This window comes from Heliangelus exortis, chromosome 20 (assembly GCF_036169615.1).
Source record: "Heliangelus exortis chromosome 20, bHelExo1.hap1, whole genome shotgun sequence".
NCBI classification, from domain to species: domain Eukaryota; kingdom Metazoa; phylum Chordata; class Aves; order Apodiformes; family Trochilidae; genus Heliangelus; species Heliangelus exortis.
The window spans coordinates 1403685-1422666 of NC_092441.1; the positions used below are offsets into that span (position 1 = coordinate 1403685).

General features: G+C 53.2%; 1 protein-coding gene across 4 annotated transcripts in view; it reads left to right on the top strand.

Moving 5' to 3' along the window:
- SLC39A11 (solute carrier family 39 member 11) overlaps window positions 1-18982 on the top strand; it is a 66705-nt gene that overhangs the window by 32142 nt on the left and 15581 nt on the right. For all 4 annotated transcript variants that reach the window (XM_071763814.1, XM_071763816.1, XM_071763817.1 and 1 more), the window contains 2 exons: window positions 3491-3661; window positions 17896-17965. In XM_071763814.1, the coding sequence (XP_071619915.1) occupies window positions 3491-3661; window positions 17896-17965 (241 nt within the window). The remainder of the gene's footprint in view (window positions 1-3490; window positions 3662-17895; window positions 17966-18982) is intronic.

Genomic DNA, 18982 nt, shown 5'->3' on the forward strand with positions numbered 1-18982 from the left:
AAGATTTTCCTTCCAGCATCTTTAGCCAAGGGAGGCTCCAGGGTCCTGTGAACGTGGAGAAAGAAGGAGACTCTTCAGTTTGCAGCTGAATCGAGGCTAAAATGGGTCTGGGTTCCACGGGTTCCTCTTTGCCAGTGGGAGGACTCAGTAGCCCCATCCCCAGCGTGTGTGAGAGCTGGAAAGCTCCGTGAACTTCAATTTGAATTCAGGAGCTAAGGCAGTGCAGAAAGAGGGCTTTTTTTGAGCACTGAGTAAATAGTGTGTTCATCTGTATGCACACTGCTTGAGAGGGCAATAAAGCTGAGCTCAGGGCTAATGCAAACAGTTTTCATTAAGAAATAATCAAAAATAAAAAGCCATTTCACATGCTGATAAGAAGCCAGTTGTTTTTTATGTTTCACCAGCAGTTTAAGCCATACTCAAAGCCATTTATCTTTTTTCCAGACCTGACTGCAGAGAATACGAAAAATGCAGCAGGCTGCACATATGTAATTAAACTTCTGGCAGAATCTTTGCCCCACAGCTTTACTGAGAAATTCAATAATGGAAAATGGAGTAGTATATATAGAGGAGTTTTTTGTGAACAAGATTTAATATAATGTATGTGGCACAGATAATTATTTGCCACATAATTGTCTTGGCAACGCTCTTGCGAGTACTCTTGTCTGACTGTGTCAGCTATTCTTTAAAAACCACCCCTTCTTCTGCTCTTATCGCTACTCCAATTTGCTATTGAGGCTTTCCTGACTTCCAGCCAAGTCTGTGTTTAGCCATAATTATTGTTTTGTTCCTCTTTGCCTGCAGTGTTTCAAGCTGGGAGCACTCTGGGTCCTGCGTTTTGTGTGACAGCCGCACCAGTCCCCTCCCGAGCTGTGTCCAACACACTGAGCTGGTGTCATCACTTCACTCTAATTGTCTTTTGCTTTTGCTTTTTCTTTTCCTTCCCCACAGCACTCGGAAGCATAACACAGCACTTGACCCCCGTGCCATTTGCAGGCTGACTGCTGGCTCTGATGCTGGGCTTGTCTCCCTGCTTTGGGTGCTGCTCTCCCTGCTAATGCACCCATAATGGGGGTCAGAGGCAATTTGGTGTCCAAATTCTCCATCCAACCCCCCCTTGGTGCCTCTCCTGTAAAAGCTGCTTCTCTTCTGCTTAATTCCTGCTGATTTCTTCCAATTTGTTTCTGGTGGGAGCCAGAAACCCATGGGCCCTGTGGCATCCCCCTGTCCTTTGTCATCCCTGTCCTAGGGGTGCTTCAAATGCTTGTGAAAACTCTGGGGTTTGTATCTTTTCTTTTCCAGTAGCAGCAAGCAGGCTACTTGTAAGAAATGGAGAAGCCAAACAGGACCTGGGGGGGGTTTGTTGGTGTTGGATGCTCTCACACATTTGGTTTCCACAGCTGTTGATTGTCCCTGAAACAGCAAATCCCTGGATTTACTCATTTGGGTTAGTTTATCCCAGGAAAAGGAGGGTGGTGTGGTCAAGGGCTTGGCTGGAGCAGCTTTTGAAGTTGGTGGAAGGCTCCTTGGTGTGTTGTTTGGTGGTGTGGCTGGATAAACCTGGAGGAGGGGGAAGGAGGCTCCATCCTGAGCCTGGAGCTGGGATGGGTGAGGAAGAGGAAAGGGAGGAGCTGGGATCAGAGGGAGATGTGTTGGACACAGGCTGGGGCTTCCCTGGGCAGGCCAGGCTTCTCTTGAGCCAGCAGCTGGGTTAGTTATTAAGCAGAGTCTTAAAAAAGTCAGAAACGTGAAGGATGGACCAGGCCAGGTCAGGTTGTGGGGTGGAAAAAATGGAAAACTAAATTATAAGATTGGCAGAGCTGGAGTACCTTGCCCCGTGCCAGGAACACTGCTGGGAGAGCTGGGAGCCCAGCAGAGGGGCTCCTGCCCTGCTTGGCCTTGATTTAAAAACAAACAAGTCCTCACCCTCCTTACATTCTGCATTCTCCAGCAGACACCTGCAGGAGGCAGCAAACCTGGCCCAGCACCAGGGAAACCTCTGCTCTCAGCATTCAGACCCATCCTCAGCTTCCTGTGAAGGGTTTGGGGCTGAGGTTTTATCACTGGGATGTAAGAGCTCCCCTCCCCTGTCAGAGGAACCTTTGTCCCTCCTCCCTGCACCACCAGGATGCTGGGCTGGGGCTGTCCCTGGCTCAGTGGTGAGGATAAATCCATTTGTGCCAAGCAATTAAAGTAATCCAGAGGTCTGGCAGGAGAAGGGAATTTCATCCCTAAGTGGCTTCAGCCTGGGCTGCCCCAGTGCCAGGGCTTTGCTGTGCCAGTGCTCCTGTGGTGAACTGGAGCTGCTTGTCCTTGCTATTGCTTCAAAACACAACAACAACAACAACAACAACAAAAAAAGCCATTTATCTCTGTCCCTCCAGGCTGGAACAAAGCTCTGCCATCAAAGGTTACTCAGCATTATTGGCTGGGCTGGGATGTGGGGACAGAAAGCTGCTGGCTCAGTGTGGCTGAGGCCAGTGACAGTCTGTATCCCTGCAGCATCTTGTGGTGGTTGTGGCTTTTTGGGGGGAAAGCACCAAAGCTGGGGACATTGGGGTTTGTAGCCCTGGGGACACCATCCAGGGATGCTCCTGCAGCAGAGGAGGTGGCAGGAGGGAACCTGTGAGAGAGGTGTCTGGGTGAGCTGCAGGCAAGTGGGGTTTTAGTCTTCACCCTGTGTTTTAGGGTACTAAAATATATTAAATTCTTCAGTTCATTTTCTGCCTTGTTGAGGGCTGTTGTGGGATGCCTTTTTTTTTTTGTTTTTTTTTTTTTTTGTGTGTGTTGCAGATAGTGAGGTGCAGGGACACCCCTGCTTTGCCAAGGTGACCCCGGGTGCCAGTTTGCACCAGTGCCCTTGTGCCCAGGTCCCCAGTAGGTGCTGGGTGACATGCAGAGGGGGGTGGCAGGGTGTCACCTGCCCTCCAGGTGGCAGGGGAGGCAGCTGGCATCCTGTCACTACGCTTTCAGACAGCTCCTTAACACTCTGTCTGCAAAACCATCTCAGAGTGAGCGGGTCAAGGGACAGGAGAGAGAATTACACAGACCCAGGGGGAGAGAATTATCTTGTTTAAATGTCAGAGCTCCAGTATGAAGCTGTAGCTGCATGAGGGTGAGGGCTGCTGCTTCCTTGATTTCTCCTTTTCCTGCTGAAGGTGACCAGGGAAGGTTTTGGGGTGTGTAGGTTTTATTGCAGGGCTGCCTGGTGCTCCTTCCACCCTAACTGAGTGGGGTTTAATGGAGGCTTTTTTAAATAACTGGTTGAAATAGATCTGGTAGTGGGGATCCTGCTAGGAGCAGAGGGCTGGGAGAGCCTGGGGTTATCTGGGGATGTCTCAGCAAATGGCAAATCTTTGGGTGGTGGAACAAATAACCACTTTTTGGTCACTGGTTTTCCTTCTCTCTGTGTTTTCCTTCTGGGATGGGATGGCAGGAGATTCCCAGCTGTCTCCCTCTTGGCTGACCCCTGCTCTTTTCTTACCCCCAGACAAAGGTGAGAACGGGGAGCCCTACCAGAGGAGGAGGGGTGCAGGGGCCAGCCTGCCTGAGAGCCCCCCAGCATTCCCCCCCAGCAGGGATGGTGCCCCCACAGCTGGCAGCAGCAGCTGGAGACGGATTCTGCTGATGATCCTGGCTATAACCATCCACAACATCCCAGGTGAGTCCTCTCCATCCCTCCATCCCTCCATCCCTCCATCCCTCCATCCCTCCATCCCTCCATCCCTCCATCCCTCCATCCCTCCATCCCTCCATCCCTCCATCCCTCCATCCCTCCATCCCTCCATCCATCCATCCCAGAGCTCACAGATCCCTTCCTCAGGGTTGGGGCCATCCTGGGGGGATGCCACGGGGCTGCTGCCTTCTCTCCCATCTGTTTTTGCTGCTCACACATGGCTCTTGCCAAGTGGGTGCCTTTTGACAGGGTCTGTTGTGTCAAATCTTTCTGTCTTTGTTGGCTCTTGGCAGCAAAGCCCCTGCTGAGGAGGGGGCTGGGGGGCTCAGGGTTGTTGCACCCCACTCATTCCCACCAGCCTGGGGTGGGGGAGAGTTGTAAATCCCAGGGGCTGCTGAGGAGGTTGGCACAGTAAAGGCAACAGATTCTGGTCTCTTTGCAGTTCTTTTCTGGTCTGGGCAGCAGCAGGTTAAAGCTCTGTCTCTCTGGGGGGAGCCTTTGGGGGTTTCTTGTTCAAGGGCAGGTGGGCAGTGGAGGGGACACTGCAGAGCTGTGGGCAGGCTGGGCTGGGAGACTACAGAGAAAGATGGTGGAAAAAAAACAAAACAAAAACAAAAGATGAGAAATTTGGAGCAGTTGAGGACTGTTGGCTGATTTGTAATTCTTTGTGGTGTTGGACATGACATGAGGGAACCTTTTCAAGCACTTGTTTTATTGGGTTCTCCCTCCATCCTTCTTCCTCCCCTCCCCTTTGCTTCCTCCCTTCCCAGCTCTGTCTCTGCCTCAGGTGATTGCTTTGTTACAGCTGCTCACTGGTTCCCAGCACCCTTGGGTGCTCCTGTATCCATGGGTTTTCCTCTTTTCATCCCTTTTTACTACTTTATTTTTTAAATTATAGGTGTATGACTCAGGTGCCTGAGTTCAGCTGGTGCCTGGCAGCCAGGGCGAGCAGGGAGCTTTAAATTACCCACGTGCACACCAAAAAAAAAGAGGAAATTTTTGCCCCAAGCAAACAGTAATTGGCTTTCGTCCTTCAAACAACGTGTCAGGAGCCTGAGGTGAAGAGCTGGGTGATGTGTGTGTCTGGCTGTGTGGCTGAGGATTCCTGTCACTGGCAAAAAAAAAAAAAAAAAAGCAAGTTTTGTAATGGAGTGAACAAAGTGTCACCCTCAGCAGTAGGTTAATGGTGACATGGCCCTGGCTGCTGCACAGCCACCACTCTGTCCTTTCACTGCTTCTGCAAGAGCACAAAGCCACCCTTGGAGGCTTGCAGAGGCTCAGAAATTCTCTTTTGCTTCATAAAGGTCAGGATTTAAAAGCTCCATCCCCAAAGAGGGGTGGGAGAGCAGTGGCTCTGCTGCTTGGCCCCTGCCTCCAAGGCTCCCAGGGTCATGGCAGGGGGGTCTGTCCCTGTCAAGCCCTCTCCCCAAAGTCCCCAGCTGGTGTGGCCCTTGCCAGGAGCCTTGGAGGGGGGGTGGCAGTGTCTGTTTGTGCTCACAGCCCTGTCCCTGTGTCCCCTTTTCCATGGGGATTGTCCCTGATTCATCCAGAGGTTTCAAGTCCCAGAGGCTGGACTGGAGCCCGTGCCTGCTGCAGGTCACAGGATGCCAGCCCTGATTTTTGCCTCAATAAATGATTCAGACTGGGACTGAAACAGGAGCTGGTGGCTGAGGGAGGGACCTTAAAGATCATCCCGGGCAGGGACAGTCCCAGTAGAGCAGGTTGCTCAGAGCCCAATCCAAACTGGTCTGGGCTCCTCTCTCTGATGGGCTGGCAGAGGTTTTGCCCCTCTGGAACCTGAGCTGCTTCACATCTGAGCCCAATCTCTACCACACTGCTCCATGGGGTGGTTCAGCCCCTCCCAAGGACCAGGTCCATCCTGGTTCTCCTCCAGCACTGGTGAGGAGCAGGCTCCCTCTTCCCTTGCCAGCAGAGTGGTTGCTTTACTGGGAGGGCTGAGCACGTGTTGCTCCTGGCAGTGGCTCTGTGTCTGGTTTCAGGGAGATGTGCTGGGAGCTGCTCAGGGTGCAGGTGAGGTAACTGGGTGCCCAGAGCAGCCTCTCCCATTCAGTTGGTGCTCTGGGGGTTCCACCAGCCAGCTACAGGTTTGTTCATTTCTTCCAAACCCGGGGCTGAACTGGTAATGCCAGGAGCTGCCAAACTGGGGACTCTGCCTGCTCATTAATATTCATATATGCCGGGCTTAGTGGAACATTAATTATGCATTTAATCAAGCCCTGTTTATTCTGGTTTATCTTTGTACCTTGGGTGGCTGTTATGCTGAAGACTTCAGATTAATTAAAACGTTAGCAAACAGCAATTAGTGAGGTGTGAGCGGAACCGCCCGCCCCTGCCTGCTCACGGAGCAAGGAACAGGAGGAGAACCCGGTGGGATGGAGCTCCCAGGGCCCTGGCTCCAGAAAACCCCGAGGTGATGCTTCCAGCCCCCCAGGTGTTGCCAAGGAAACCTGAATTTCCCTTTTTTCTTTGCTGTTCTGGGGCCGGAGCGCTGGGCAGAGCAGAGCAGCCCCATCCCTGGAGCTGGAGTCATCTCCAGCCTTGCATTCCTGCTGGGAAGTGTCTTGATTTTCCACCTTCAGTGCCCACACTCCGTGGGTGCTCCCTGATGTGAATTCTGTGCTGTTTCTGCCCCGAGTGGAGCAGAGGGGTCTGGGATGGAGCAGGTGGGACACAGCAACCCAGAGCTGTAGGGTCTGGGGTGGGACGTGGCACTGATGTCTCCTGCTCAGCTCCCAAATCTCACGTGGCTCCAGCTGAGCCTCTGTCTCCAGTCCCCCCTGTCAGAAACCCATTAGCAATCTGGAATTTATTTATTTTTTTTAATGAGGAGGAGCAAAGCGAGGAGCGGGGACGAGCGCCTGAGTTAAATTCCCCCTTGGCTGCTGAGGTGTCACCATGGGCAGCAGGGAAAAGATCCTAAATGAGGAAACTTTTATGGGGAGGAGGAATGAGTCTGCTGGGAAGCTGTGGGGGGTCCTGGGGAAGGTCCCTGCACTCCCAGGTGACAGCATCCAGGTTCATCTCCCTTAGGAGAACTGTGCTTGGGGATGGCAGCAAGGGGCAGCTGGCTGCACCACAGCCTGGCACTGGCACCAGGGATTTTGGGGACCCTCCTTCTCTCTTTGCCCAGGAGGGAGGGAGAGATTTAGCCCCAGAAATCCTAGTTTGGGTCTGGTCGTTGCTGGGGGTGGCACAAGATGATGCCCAGGGCAAGGTGTGGCCGTGCACCTCCTGCCTGTCCCCATGCAGCTCTGTGTCCCCTCCCCAGGGTCAGGGGGTGGCAGTGGGTGCTGCTGTCACCTTGGTTTATCCCGAAGAGGTGTGGGTGGAAGGGAAGCCTGCCCCAAAGGCTGGGGGATGTCAGTCTGATCTGAAGCATCCTTGTTTGCAGCTGGGCCTGGGGAGGAGCCTGGTTCAGCTGAGCACCCTGGGGCCAGGCATTTGGCTGGGGACAGCCCCGGGGGTGGGCACTGTCCCCTTAGATACAGCAGCTGCCTGGACACTCGTTTTTCTTCATGGCTTCTGACAGCTCTGACCACTTTTAATGTCCTTTTATGTGTCTCCTGCTTTACGACTGTCTGGAGCAGAGGAGCAGAGGGAGGGGGGGGGGGTTGCCTCTGTTTTTGGCTGCTCACCCTGAATCCCTGAGCTCCTGGCACCCTGCCCCACCAGCAGGGATCTGCAGGAAGTTTCTGGAGTGCCTGGTGCTCAGCCCCTTGGCCCAGTCCCCTGCTGTGGCCATCTCCAGGCATGGACATCCCACCCCCTGCTCCTTGGCTGAGCTCTCTGCTCATCTGCCCAGAGCATCTCCTGGGGCTGGGGGCTGGAGGTGAGCAGGGGGCTTCTTCACTGTCAGCTGCTGGGAAGGTGTCCAGACCAAAGGAAATCTCCCTGCTGAGGAGGAGGCAGCTTCCTGGTGAGGTTTGTACCTAAACCATGGGGTTGAACACCCCCTTGCTGTGTTGGGGTCTCAGTGCCATGACCGGGCTGAGATGGGATGCTGGAGGCCACAGCTTTTTAAACCTCAAACCAAGGCAGCAAGATTCACCCAGAACTTGTCCTTCATCCTCAGAGCAGCACTGGGCTGCACCCCTCCTCAGATGCTGCTGAATTTGAGGATGCAAAGAGCTCGATGGTTGCTGGAGAGGAGGGTGTGGGGAAGAGAGGGGTTTGTGGATGGCTGGGCACAGTGTCAGATCGGTGTTCCTGGGAGGGGGCAGGGTTTCCAGGCTGGTTACTTTGTCATTAGCAAAAATTGATTGAATTTGGGCCCGTGGGATGGGGGCTCCCAAGCACTCAGCCCCCCTGAGAAGGCTGAGGCAGCCAGCGTGAGATTGAGTGGCAATTAGAAATAAAAATGATTGTTTGTGTGAGTGTTCTCTGAGAGCCATTAAAGGTTGGTAACACTCGTTTTGAATAATGGGGGTTTGGGGCTTTTTTTTTTGTTTGTGTTTATTTTTTCATCGTTGATGATGATCTGTTGAAATGGAGACTGTTTTACAATTGTTGAATTTAATGTGGATTTGGTACCCACTGGGGTTTGGCAGAGCTGAGAACAGGAGCTGCTCAGCTGTGCCCATTTCTCTGTGTCTGGCCTGGGAGCTGCCTCTGTCTGACATCCCTGCAGAGCCCCTTCCCCTGCCACTCCTCCTGCCCCCCCTGCTCGGAATGGCAGCTCCTGGGCCACTCCTGCAGCACCTCTGGGTTCTCCTGGAAGGTCTTATTTTTAGTAAGCAAAAGGAGGGAAAGATTCCACCTGTGTGTCAGACAAGGGGGTGAAAAGGAAGGGGCAGGGAAGGGAAGAGAAGGGAAGGGAAGGATGCTGGGATTGAGCACCTTGTGCTGCAGGATGGAATTCCATGAGTTGGATTCACTTGGATTTGTTGGAGTTCAGGTGCTGCTGAAGGTCAGGGGGGAGCAGGGAGAGTCCTGGCTCTGGGACTGGCTCAGCCTGCACTCACTGCTCCAAAAGGTGGGAATATCCTAGAAATATGGAATGTTTGGATGGGAAGGGACCTTAATGCTCATCCAGTGCCACCCCTGCCATGGTCAGGGACCCCTCCCCCAGCCCAGGGGGCTCCAAGCCCCATCCAACCTTCAGCACTGCCAGGGATGGGGCAGCCACAGCTTCTCTGGGAAACCTGGGTCAGGGGCTCAGCACCCTCACCCCAAAGAATTTCTTCCCAAGAAGAAATTTAAAGAAGTTTAAAGCCATTCCCCTGATCCCATCCCTCCAGGCCCTTGTCCCAAGTCCCTCCCCAGCTTTCCTGGAGCCCCTTCAGGCACTGAAAGGTGCTCTGAGGTCTCCCCATTGCAGCCTTCTCTTCTCTAGCCTGAACACCCCCACCTCTCTCCTCCATCACTCCAGATGCCTGTTTGAACAGCTGTGAATTTTTCACAGCACTTTCAGCTCCAGGGATAAAACCCAGCCTGGGATGTGGCTTTGTGAGGCTTCTGCCCATCTCAGTGATGTGGTTTCCAGAGGGACCCTTGGGGCACGGGTGCATCCAGGATGGAGCAGCTGCAGTTTGCAGTGATGCTGATGTGTGCTGGCTCTGCAAGGGGCTGGCAGAGAGGAGCAGGGTCAGGTTGGAGGCAGCTCGTGAGGGCAGAGCTGGATTTTGGATGCCAAGCCCAGCATTTCACCCCTGAGGAGCAGCACGGCAGGCAGGCTGTGGGGAAGGTTGCTTTAACCTTTCATTAATTGTCACCTCCCAGTAATTGTCACCTCCTCAGCACATATTTTGACATTTTCATCCAGCAAGCACCACGCTGGATTGAAAGGACTTGCTCAGAGTCCTCAGGCTTCTGTGTGAGGGGGTGGGAAATGTGGGGAGGTGGCTGGGGGAGGGATGTGGGTGGCAGCCCCAGCCCCGGGGGATGCTCTCAGCATCTGCCCTGCTCAAGGTGAGATGGCACCAGCAAAAACCTGGGCCTGTGAAGGTGGGAATCCTCCCATGGGAACTGCAGGGCTCTCCTGGCTGCTTGTACATCCCTGTTTGTCTCTCCCCTGCCTGCACCCAAGGGGTTTGTCACTGCTGGGGATGGGAAGGGGACCTCGGGGGCTGCTTTTGGCTCCATGGCCACCGGCTTGGTTCCCTTGGGACCTCCCCTTGCTCCTCCTGAGCAGACAGAGCGTGGGGCTGGGGGTGCCTTGGGAACTGGCAGTGTGAATAACAGCCAGAAATGTCACTCCGTGTATTGTGTGGGCACTGCTGGGAACAGCCTGGGGGGTGTCACAGCCCCACAGGCTGGGGGGAGAAGAGTCATGGGCTCCCTAATGCCTTGCTGACAGCAGCTCATATTTCAAAAAGCCATTTGTAGGCAGATTTCTGGAAAGCTGCTGGTGAACTGATAATGTACTTTTATCTCTGCAGCATCGTTTCTAGCAGGCGATCAGTGTTTTGTAAGCAGGAACAGCCACAAAGGTGACAAAAGCCAATTAAATACAGGATTTTCACCAGCTGGAATGAAAGTCTGCTGAAATATGCATGTGGAAGCTTTTTTTTCTTTCTTATCCCCATCAGATCTTGCAGGTCTGCTGCATTAAACATCAGTGAGCAGTGGCCTGAGAAATCATTTGTGTGCTGGCAATGGAACATGGAATACCCGAGATGGATTCAGGTTGTGTGGGGTCAGGTCAGGCCCTGCTTTTAGGATTGTTTGGGAGTTTTCTTTCTTGGGAAAGAGTGTTTCCATGATGAAGGAGCTTTGGGTTGCTGGGAAGTTAGTTTAATTCTTTAAAACCAGGTGTCTGGGGTGTGAGCAGTGGCTGCCTCAGCAGCTCCTGGGCAGCGACTGCAGCTGGATGGATGGAATGAGGTGACAATTTGCTCCATGTGGTTGTGGAGGGAAAATGGATCAGGAATGGGGGGTAAATCAGGAAGTGGCAGAGGGGCATTGCCTTGTGCTACCCAAATTCTGCCTTGTTCAATGGACACAAACCCTTGAGCTTCTCTTGGGCTGTGTTTTCCCTGTGTCTGTTGCCATGAGCTGCTCAGTTGCATCCTCCCAGGTTTGCTCTGAGCAGTTTGGGTTTGTTGGTCCCCTGGTTTCAAACCAAGCCCCTTCAGCTGGGCTTGGTGTTGAGCTTTATTCTGCAGGGTTTTTTCAAACAAAGCTCCTGTGAAATTGCCAGGACCCCCCCTACCAGGGGAAGGCATTTGCTAACCCATCAGGGATTAAAATTTTAAAAATTGCATCTTAACTCCCTGGTGCCACATCCAGCACCACGGGCTGACTTTTCTTTGTGCCCATTTTTGCCTGTTTGCTTCTCCAGGTGGTGGCTGCCTGGATCCTCTCCCCCACTGCTGCTTTCCCCCACCTCTTGCAGAGCCCTGATGGGTCCTCCAGCCCCTGCAGAGCTGGGAGGCAACGCTGCTGCCTCCTGTGTTTTTTTCTCTTTCCCAATCAAAGCAGCCTCGTTTAGCTGCCTGGGCACGTCAGAAGCATTTGAGATATTTCACCTCCTTTCAGCTTGGTGCCTGCACATCAGGGGTCTCAGCTCCTGCCCACTTGGTGCTCCAGGGCTGGGTGAGCTCCTGACTTATTTAGAGAGGGACAGAGGAGCTGAGCTAACACGATGCTCAAGCAGGAGGTCTCTGCTGGCTTGCCTGGAATTCCCCACCCAGAAAGGCAATTTCTCTCCATTTTCTCCAACCTGCCTGCCTCTGCACTGCTGCCCTCCCCACAAAACTTTGATTGAGCTTTGCCCCCACAAAAAAAACCCTTTTCCTCCCCCTGAGCATGGGATGGAGCCTCTGGTCCATCCTGCTCCTGTGGAGCTGGGAGCTGTGCCCGGGTCCCCAGCCACGCTCACACCTTTCAGCTCTTTACTCCCTCCAGGCTCTTTTTGGTGTAAAATAGCACCAAAAGGGCTTTATTCCTCTTCTTGCTTTTTTCACAGCCAGCACTTGGGGGAGGCAGCAGCCATGGGGCTTCTCAGCTCTGCCTGTGCTTGCAGAGAGTGGTGAGAATGAAGACTGCCCGGGATTGCTTTGTCTGAGCTGATGAATCCAGCTGGAGCCCGGGGTTTTGTTGTCCCAGGGTCGGGGGGGCTGTGAACCCAGTGGGAAGGGGGGACCCGGCCACGTCCCCAGCCCCTCCGTGGGCTCCTCAAACAAAAGCTCTTGTTTGTCAGGAGCCCAGGGGAGGGCCAGGGGCTGGGTGAGTAAATTCACACTGCAAACAGCATCGTGTGACTGCTGGGAACTGCTCGTTCATCAGCTCCGTTTTGTCTCTGTGTTTTGCTGGAAGGGTTTGGGTGAGGGTAACAATCGGGGTCTGGCTCTGTCTGCAGAGAAGGTGTTGAGGTCCTGGCTGGCCAGTGTGGCTTTGTCACAGCTCCTGATGGCAACGGGATCCCCGTGGACAGCTTGTGACCATCAGGTCACACACACTGTCACCACTCAGTAATATTTCATGGCAAGGTGATGCTCCAGGGACTCCTCTCTCTTTGCTCCATCCATGCCACAATCTGCTGCTGCTCCCTGGGTTCTCTCCTCCTGCACTTTTCGAGGACAAGAACCTCTCCAGAGCCCAGGGAGTTGCCTCCCACCTGGGTGAGGTGAGTCAAAGGCAAACCCCAAGGAGCAGCAGTAGTTTAGGATAAAGTGTGGCTGGTGCTGTGCAGCTGGGATGGAGCCATCAGGGTTTGCTCAGGGGTGGATGCTGGCTCAGCCAAAGCCTCCTCAGGAGCAGCAGTAGAATTTGTGTTTCTCATGCAAAGTCAGAGTCACCATTTTCTGTCTTGGTTCAGTTAAAGAAGGGAAAAAAAAAAAAAAAAAAGGTCTTTGGAAAATGACTTTAATCTCCTCCTTGTTTGAATTATACTGGTGGAATCACTGGAGTCTGGTAATCTCTGCACTTTCTTGTGCAGTAATGGCAAAATTATGTTACCTGGAGGGAAATAGGTGAGAAAAAAAAACCCTTAAAGTTTGAATAGTGGTGACAGGGACATGCTTAAACTCTCATAGAAATGCAAACCTCATTAGAGCAAGATTAATTTCCCACTGGGAACTTAACCATTCTTCAAAGAGCAGGATGAATAATTGATGCCATGTTGGCATCTCTAATACCTTCCTGAAGGAGCAGGTTCCTGTGCTGACCAGGGACAATCAGCTCTGTAAATCCTCCCCAGGGAGGTCGGTGTCCCCAGGGCTGTGTTAGTGCAGGGGGTGTAAAGCACTGAGGTGCCAGGAGCTGTTGTAACTCCTGGTGCAGCCAAGGAGAAGGATTTGGGAGCTGGTTGTGAGCCCCCTGTGTTTGTTTCACTTGAGCAGAGGAGGATTTTGCCCTGAACCTGGGGAGTTGGGCTCTGTCCCAGCACCTGCACTGGCACCCACATCCCTGGGGTGCTTTGGGTCTGTGTTACCTTCTACAAAGGGTTTACTCAGCACTGCAGACACTGCTCACAGGAGCATTTACTGCTGTAAAGCATTTACTACAGGCAGGGCTGCTGTGCTTCTCTTGGAGGCAGAAATTTACAAACTCTTTTCCTCTTTAATTTTGCCCTCCCTCCAAGCCCAGGATTTTGCCTCTGCTCAGCCTGGGAGTTGCTTCTTGTTTTAGCATCATAGAATCCTAGAAATCATCCCTGGGATAGAAATCATAGAAATCCCCCCCTTCCTGCCTGGGGGGGGCTGTGCTGCACCCTCAGGGGAATTTCCTACAAGGATATTGCAGGCAAAGCCCCCCGTGGGTGGGTGATGGGTGGGAGGTGCTGCTGGCACCCTGCTCATCCTCTCAGAGATGGGATGAAGGATGGGACAAGGAGAGCTCCATCCCAACCTGCTGCTACAGCACAAGAAAGGGGAGGGGGCAAGAAGCCCCTGAACCCCTCACTTCATTCCTGTGGGGTGAGAGAAAAGGGAATTTTGTTTGGGAGCTTGGGTTTTATTTCCCCCCCGTGCAGGATTTTGTTCTCCCCTGCAGCCCGTGCTGGTGCCTCTGAGTAACACAACCACTGGAGTTCATTTCCTTGCTGCTGTCATTTGTCAGGGCCCCAGGAAGATGCTGGCTGCTGCCTCCTGGATTTCTAGGGAATCTGAAGGGCTTTTTATTTTCAATTGTTTCTGTGAACAACTCTCCCTCCTCCTGAGGGCTACGAGTGGCTTCCCAGGGTGGCTGTGAAGCTCATTTCATGCTTGAAAATGGAGCTGGAGAGGGCAGGAGCTCAAGAGAAGCAGATTTCAGACCAGGGGAAGGGAAGCAGCTTCCCAGGTGAGCTCAATGGCTCCTGGTTTCCCCAGCTCTGTGTATTTGGGGGGCGTTTCTCCCCTTTGATTGAACACATCTGTGTGTGCCAGAGCCATCTCTGTTAACCCCTGAGCCTTCTGCTTTCAGAGCAGCAGCATCTCTCCAGCAAAGCTCTGCTCCTGGATTTATTTGTGGATTTTGTTCATTATCCTTGCCCGGGTCTTTGGCACCCAGGCAGCTCAGGACCTGGCAGCACAGTGTCCAGTGTTCTAGGACTGTCCCAAAGGCAGCATCTCACTCCAAGGAGAAGAATTCCTTGGAAAAAGCAGCTCTAGGTACATCTTTTTGGGCTGACACCCTCCTGCAGCCCAGAGCACCACGGTGATGGGGCCATCTCAGGAGCCAGTGCCATCCTCTTGGGGCTGGAGAGCTTTGGCCTCCCCAGGAACATCCCAGCACAGGGTTGAGCTTTCCCCACCAAGGGGGAGGAGATGGATCCGTGCTGGGCCTCATCCCAAAGCCCATCCCAGCCAATTCCTGTGCTCCTGTGGGTGAGAGCAGACGGGAACATTGTCACTGTCCTCCTGGCTCAGTGCAAGGGAACATCTTGTGCTGTTTCTCAGCTCTGCTGATGGGGCACTGAAGTGAAATTAAAGTAAAAATAAACCCAGAGCTGTAGCAGCCTGCCACACACATCTGAGCCCTCTCTGCTCACTGGATGCCACTGGACGAGCCCAGGGAGGTGGGGACCTCAGGCCGAGCGTGAAGGTGTTGGGGATGCTCAGGGAGCAGCCTGCTCCTCACTTTGCTCCTCGCTTGGCAGCTTTGCATCCCTGTGTAAAACTCTGCTCAGCCCCATGGCCACCAGGCTGCCCTGCACCCTTGTCCCCTGGATGTGACTTTTAGGTCCCAAAGCTGCCTGGTGTTCAGGGGAGTGTCTGTGGTGCCCCCCCCAGCACGGCTGCCTCCTTTCAGTTTGAGGTTTTGAAGCTTTTTCAAAAATCTTTTCTCAGAAAACATCCCTGTGCCACGAGTGCTGCTGGCTGAGAGGTTTGTGGGGATGCTGGAGTTAGTGCAGGATTAGGCTGAGCCTTATCGGGGTAAAGCATCTGGAATTGTAAAGCTGAGGAAGCCCAAGAGAAGCAAAATCCTTTTGTTTTGGTTAAAGAGAAGCATTATCTGGCTGAGATTGGTCAGATTTTCCTTTCTTTGTTCTGCCAGTTATCACCCTCACCACACCAGCTCTCTCCTCTGGACCCTTTGGCTCTTCCAGCTCCATCACCAGTTGCAGGAGGGGCTGCCATGTCCTTCAGCCACAGAAATCCATGGGGAAAAGCCCCTCTCTGGGATGGGAAGGTTTCCTGTTCCATGCACCCCTGCCTTCCACCCCCTTTCACATCCCAGGCTGGGGGCTCTTGCTTTGCCCCGCACAGAGTGGTGGCTCAGTGTGGATGCTGCAGTCCTGCAGGGCTGCCCAGCCCTGAGCCTCTCTTTGCCTCCACTCCTGGTGGTGCCAAGGAGCAGAAATCCCACAGGGCTGTTTATTTTTGTGCTGGTGCCTGAGCCTGCAGGGGGTGAGGAGCTGAGTCCTCCCTTACCCATCCTCACTGACCTCATGTCCTGGGCACCCCTTTGCAGAGCCTTCAGTGCTGCACTTCTCCAAGTGGTGGACATAAAACCATTGACCTTTCTCTTTTTGTGTCTTTCCCCACCTAAAGAGGCTGCTTGGTCTATTTATTATTTGTGTGTGTGCAGAATGAACTGGAGAGGGGGGCTGGAGGCTGAGCTGTCACCTGCCAGAAGGGCTGATCCTTTTCCATTGAAATATTGGTGTTCCTTTTCCATTGAAATCTTGGTGTAGCTGCTTGCTGACCTGCAAAAAAACCTTTGGAGGTCTGACATCTTTGAAGATGAACCTGTCTTGTTGAAGTGGGGAAGTTATTGTGTGGGCTTGGCAGGCTTTTTAAGCTGAAATGTTTGAAAATAAAGCTCAATGATGGGCTGAGGATGTCCCCCAGTACCTGTAGCTATCATCAGTCCTGAGCTTCAGCACTGACTGGGAGGTGTTCTGGGGTCCCTGCTGCCTTTGGGCCATGCCTGACACCAGCCCTGCTTGGTTCTGAGCTCCTGGTAGAGGCTCTGGGGTCCCCAACTCTCCCATCCTCTCCTGGCCAGGGGGGACCTGGCCAAGGCCACTGAAGCTGCTGTGTCCCCATCTCCTTTCCACTCTGCTGAGCATCTCCACCGTGCTGCAGTTTCTCCTCTCCCAAAAAGCAGTTCACTGGGCACCATCTGTTGATTTTAATCTCCTGTAATTGGTTTCCACATCTGTGTAATTTGTGCTTCCATTAATTGCGCTGCTGAGTTTCCTGCTCCCTGGGACTTGCTTTGCAGCAGGGAAGTTGCTGTGGTTTTCCCTCTCTGTCCAAGCTCTCCTGGTTACTCTCTGCTTCTCTCCTTGGGTTTTTTTTCTCTCCGGGCAAGCCTCACTTAAAGAGAAATCTTTTGTTCCATTCCTTAGCATCACAGACTGCCTGGGGCTGGTCCTTCTGTGTGGAGGATTAGTAGCTGGAGTTGTCACCCAGGTATCACCCAGTCGTGGGATTTGAGGGACAATTTGAGGTCTCCTTACCCCATAAGCCCGGGCACAGGGCTGGTGGCTGCTCTCCTGTTCCCCTTCCCATCCTGAGCCTTGGCACAAGTGGAATCCTGGCTGGGAATTGTCACCGAGTGTTTCAGTTCTCCCTGCTCAGCCTGGGCTGGAGAATGCAAATGCTGTGATTACCCGAGTTAGTGCTGCTTTTTTATGGTGTGTTTCCAAGGCAACTGGAAATTCAGGAGGCCACAAACACACACACACACCCCCAGACCTCTTCTTTTGATCCTCCAGCACACAGGTAAAAACTCCCAGTGACATTTCCAACCTGTTTGAATGCTCCTCTGAAGAGTCCTCACTGGCTCAAGTGGGTAATCACCTCCTGTGAAGGCTGTAAAACCAACCCAGGCAGCTACACAAAAGAAAAGAAAAAAAAAAAACAAAACCAACAAACAGGTTGGCTTTTGTTCTCTGAATGTTTTTTCCTCACCCTGCATTGCTTGGGAGGACAGCGCTGCCAGAGAGGCTGCAAAAACCAAACCCAGGGAGTTAGAACAGAGGGGGAAAACCAAAGCAGCAATGGCTGGGTGCTTGCTGAAAATCGGATTTCTATTTTTCTGGGAGAGAGGGAGCTGTGCCAGTGGCAGGAGGGGAAGAAAAGTTTGAGAAAGGGCAGGAGGGAAGTGGGAAGGGGGGAGCAGTTATCCCCCAGGAGCTGCAGGGAGCAGGCAGTGATGGATCACAGGTCTCCTGCCCCCCCTTAGTGGTTTTCTTTGGGGTTTATGGGGTTAATTGTCATCTGAAATTCTGGGGTTAGGTGTAATCTAAAATAATCTGCAAGGTGGGGATTTTCTCACGGAGTTTGAGCTCCCTCCTGCTTTGCAGACTGAGTGTAAAGGTGTCGTGCTGGCATTTGGCTGCAGAGAGCCCCGAAACTGGGGAGGTGACATTGCTGGGGGCCTGGGGACTTTATGGCTTCTGCCATGCCCCTGGCACTGCTTCCCCTGCACCTCCCAGAGGGGTTTGCCAAGCAGAACCCTGGCATCCTGCAGTGCTGTGTTCCCTATGAAAACAGCATTTCAGCTCAGAATGTCACCTGCTCCCCTCCCAAGCACATCTTGTGACCTCAGAAATTTCTCTCTTGGCTTCCCAAGGAGCTGCTGGTTTGGGATCTGAGTGGGGAAGTCCCCGGGGCAGCGGGGCAAGGTGGTTGCACTGAGCTCAGGTTAAATGTGTTCAGATGAAAATGAGGAAGGTAACGACCTGGGCTCCAGAATCTCCGAGGTCTTTTCCAACCAGCATGAGGCTGTGACCTGCTCTGCTCTCCTGCAGAACGGGAGGAGCTGTGGGCTCAGGGCTGGGGTAGGGTTTGACCTTACTGGTATTTTTTTTTTTCCTGTTTCAGAGGGGCTGGCAGTGGGAGTTGGATTTGGGGCTATTGGAAAATCAGCATCTGCAACCTTCCAAAGTGCCAGGTAAGCCATGACCTGGGCTTGGGGTGTGCCTTTGCCTCTTTTCTGTCTGACTGTCTGTCTGACTGTCTGTCTGTCCATCCCATGTTGCTCCTGAGATGCACTGACTGAACCTTGCCTGGCAGCACCAGTGTGGGCAGAAGGAGCTCCTTGTGCTGCTGCATTTTTTTTTCCCTGTGGTTGTGCTTGTCTGACGTGACAGAAAAATGCTGAGGTTTTTTTCCACAAAAGCAGCATCCCAAATGGGCAGGAGCAGCTGCCAGAGCTCTTGGAAAGCCTCTGGTGGCTTTTGTTTCCCATTCCTGCTGAGCAGGACCCCCGGGCTCTGGGACCCCCGGGCTCTGGGACCCCCAGTCCTCCCAGCAGCCGCTCTCACCCAGTTTGGGTTTTGGCAGCACCAGTGTTGCCCTCCTGCTCCCATGTTAAAGCTTTTTTGTGCTTCTCTCCCGGGCTGGTGTGAACATATGGGGGTTCATTCAGCTCCTCCAGACTCCCTGGGGAAGGGGGGGGATAATTTGGGGCTTGGGGTGCATTTTCAGATCAAGTGGTTGGAAACCCCGGGGGTGCAGGGTGAGCTCTGCTGCTTCCCCAGACCCGGCTGCTCCTGGCAGGGCTGGAACTGGGCAAACTGGGGGGATTGACAGAGAAAGGCACGAGTCTGGTGGGAAGTGGGAAGCTCGGAGGAGCTGCTGAGGCTTTGGAAGAGCTGCTGGCACCTCTCTGCGGCTGGCTGGCAAATAGCAGCCTCCTGCCCAGCCTCCTCCTCTTAACAAATGTTTTGTTTTGTTTTTTTTTTTCTCTTGGCTTTTTTTACCCCAAGCCTCACAGCACACCGTATTTGCCAGACCCATGCTGTCATTCCCCTGGTTTGGGGACACGTAGGGTGTTTGGGCCATGGAAAACCTGCCCAGCCCTTGTAACTGGATGTGTCTTTAGGTCTCAGCATCCCTGCTCCTGCCAGGTGAAGCACTCCCCAGGGCTGGTTTGGGAGCTGTGCAGGTTGTCCACCTCCCCCCTACA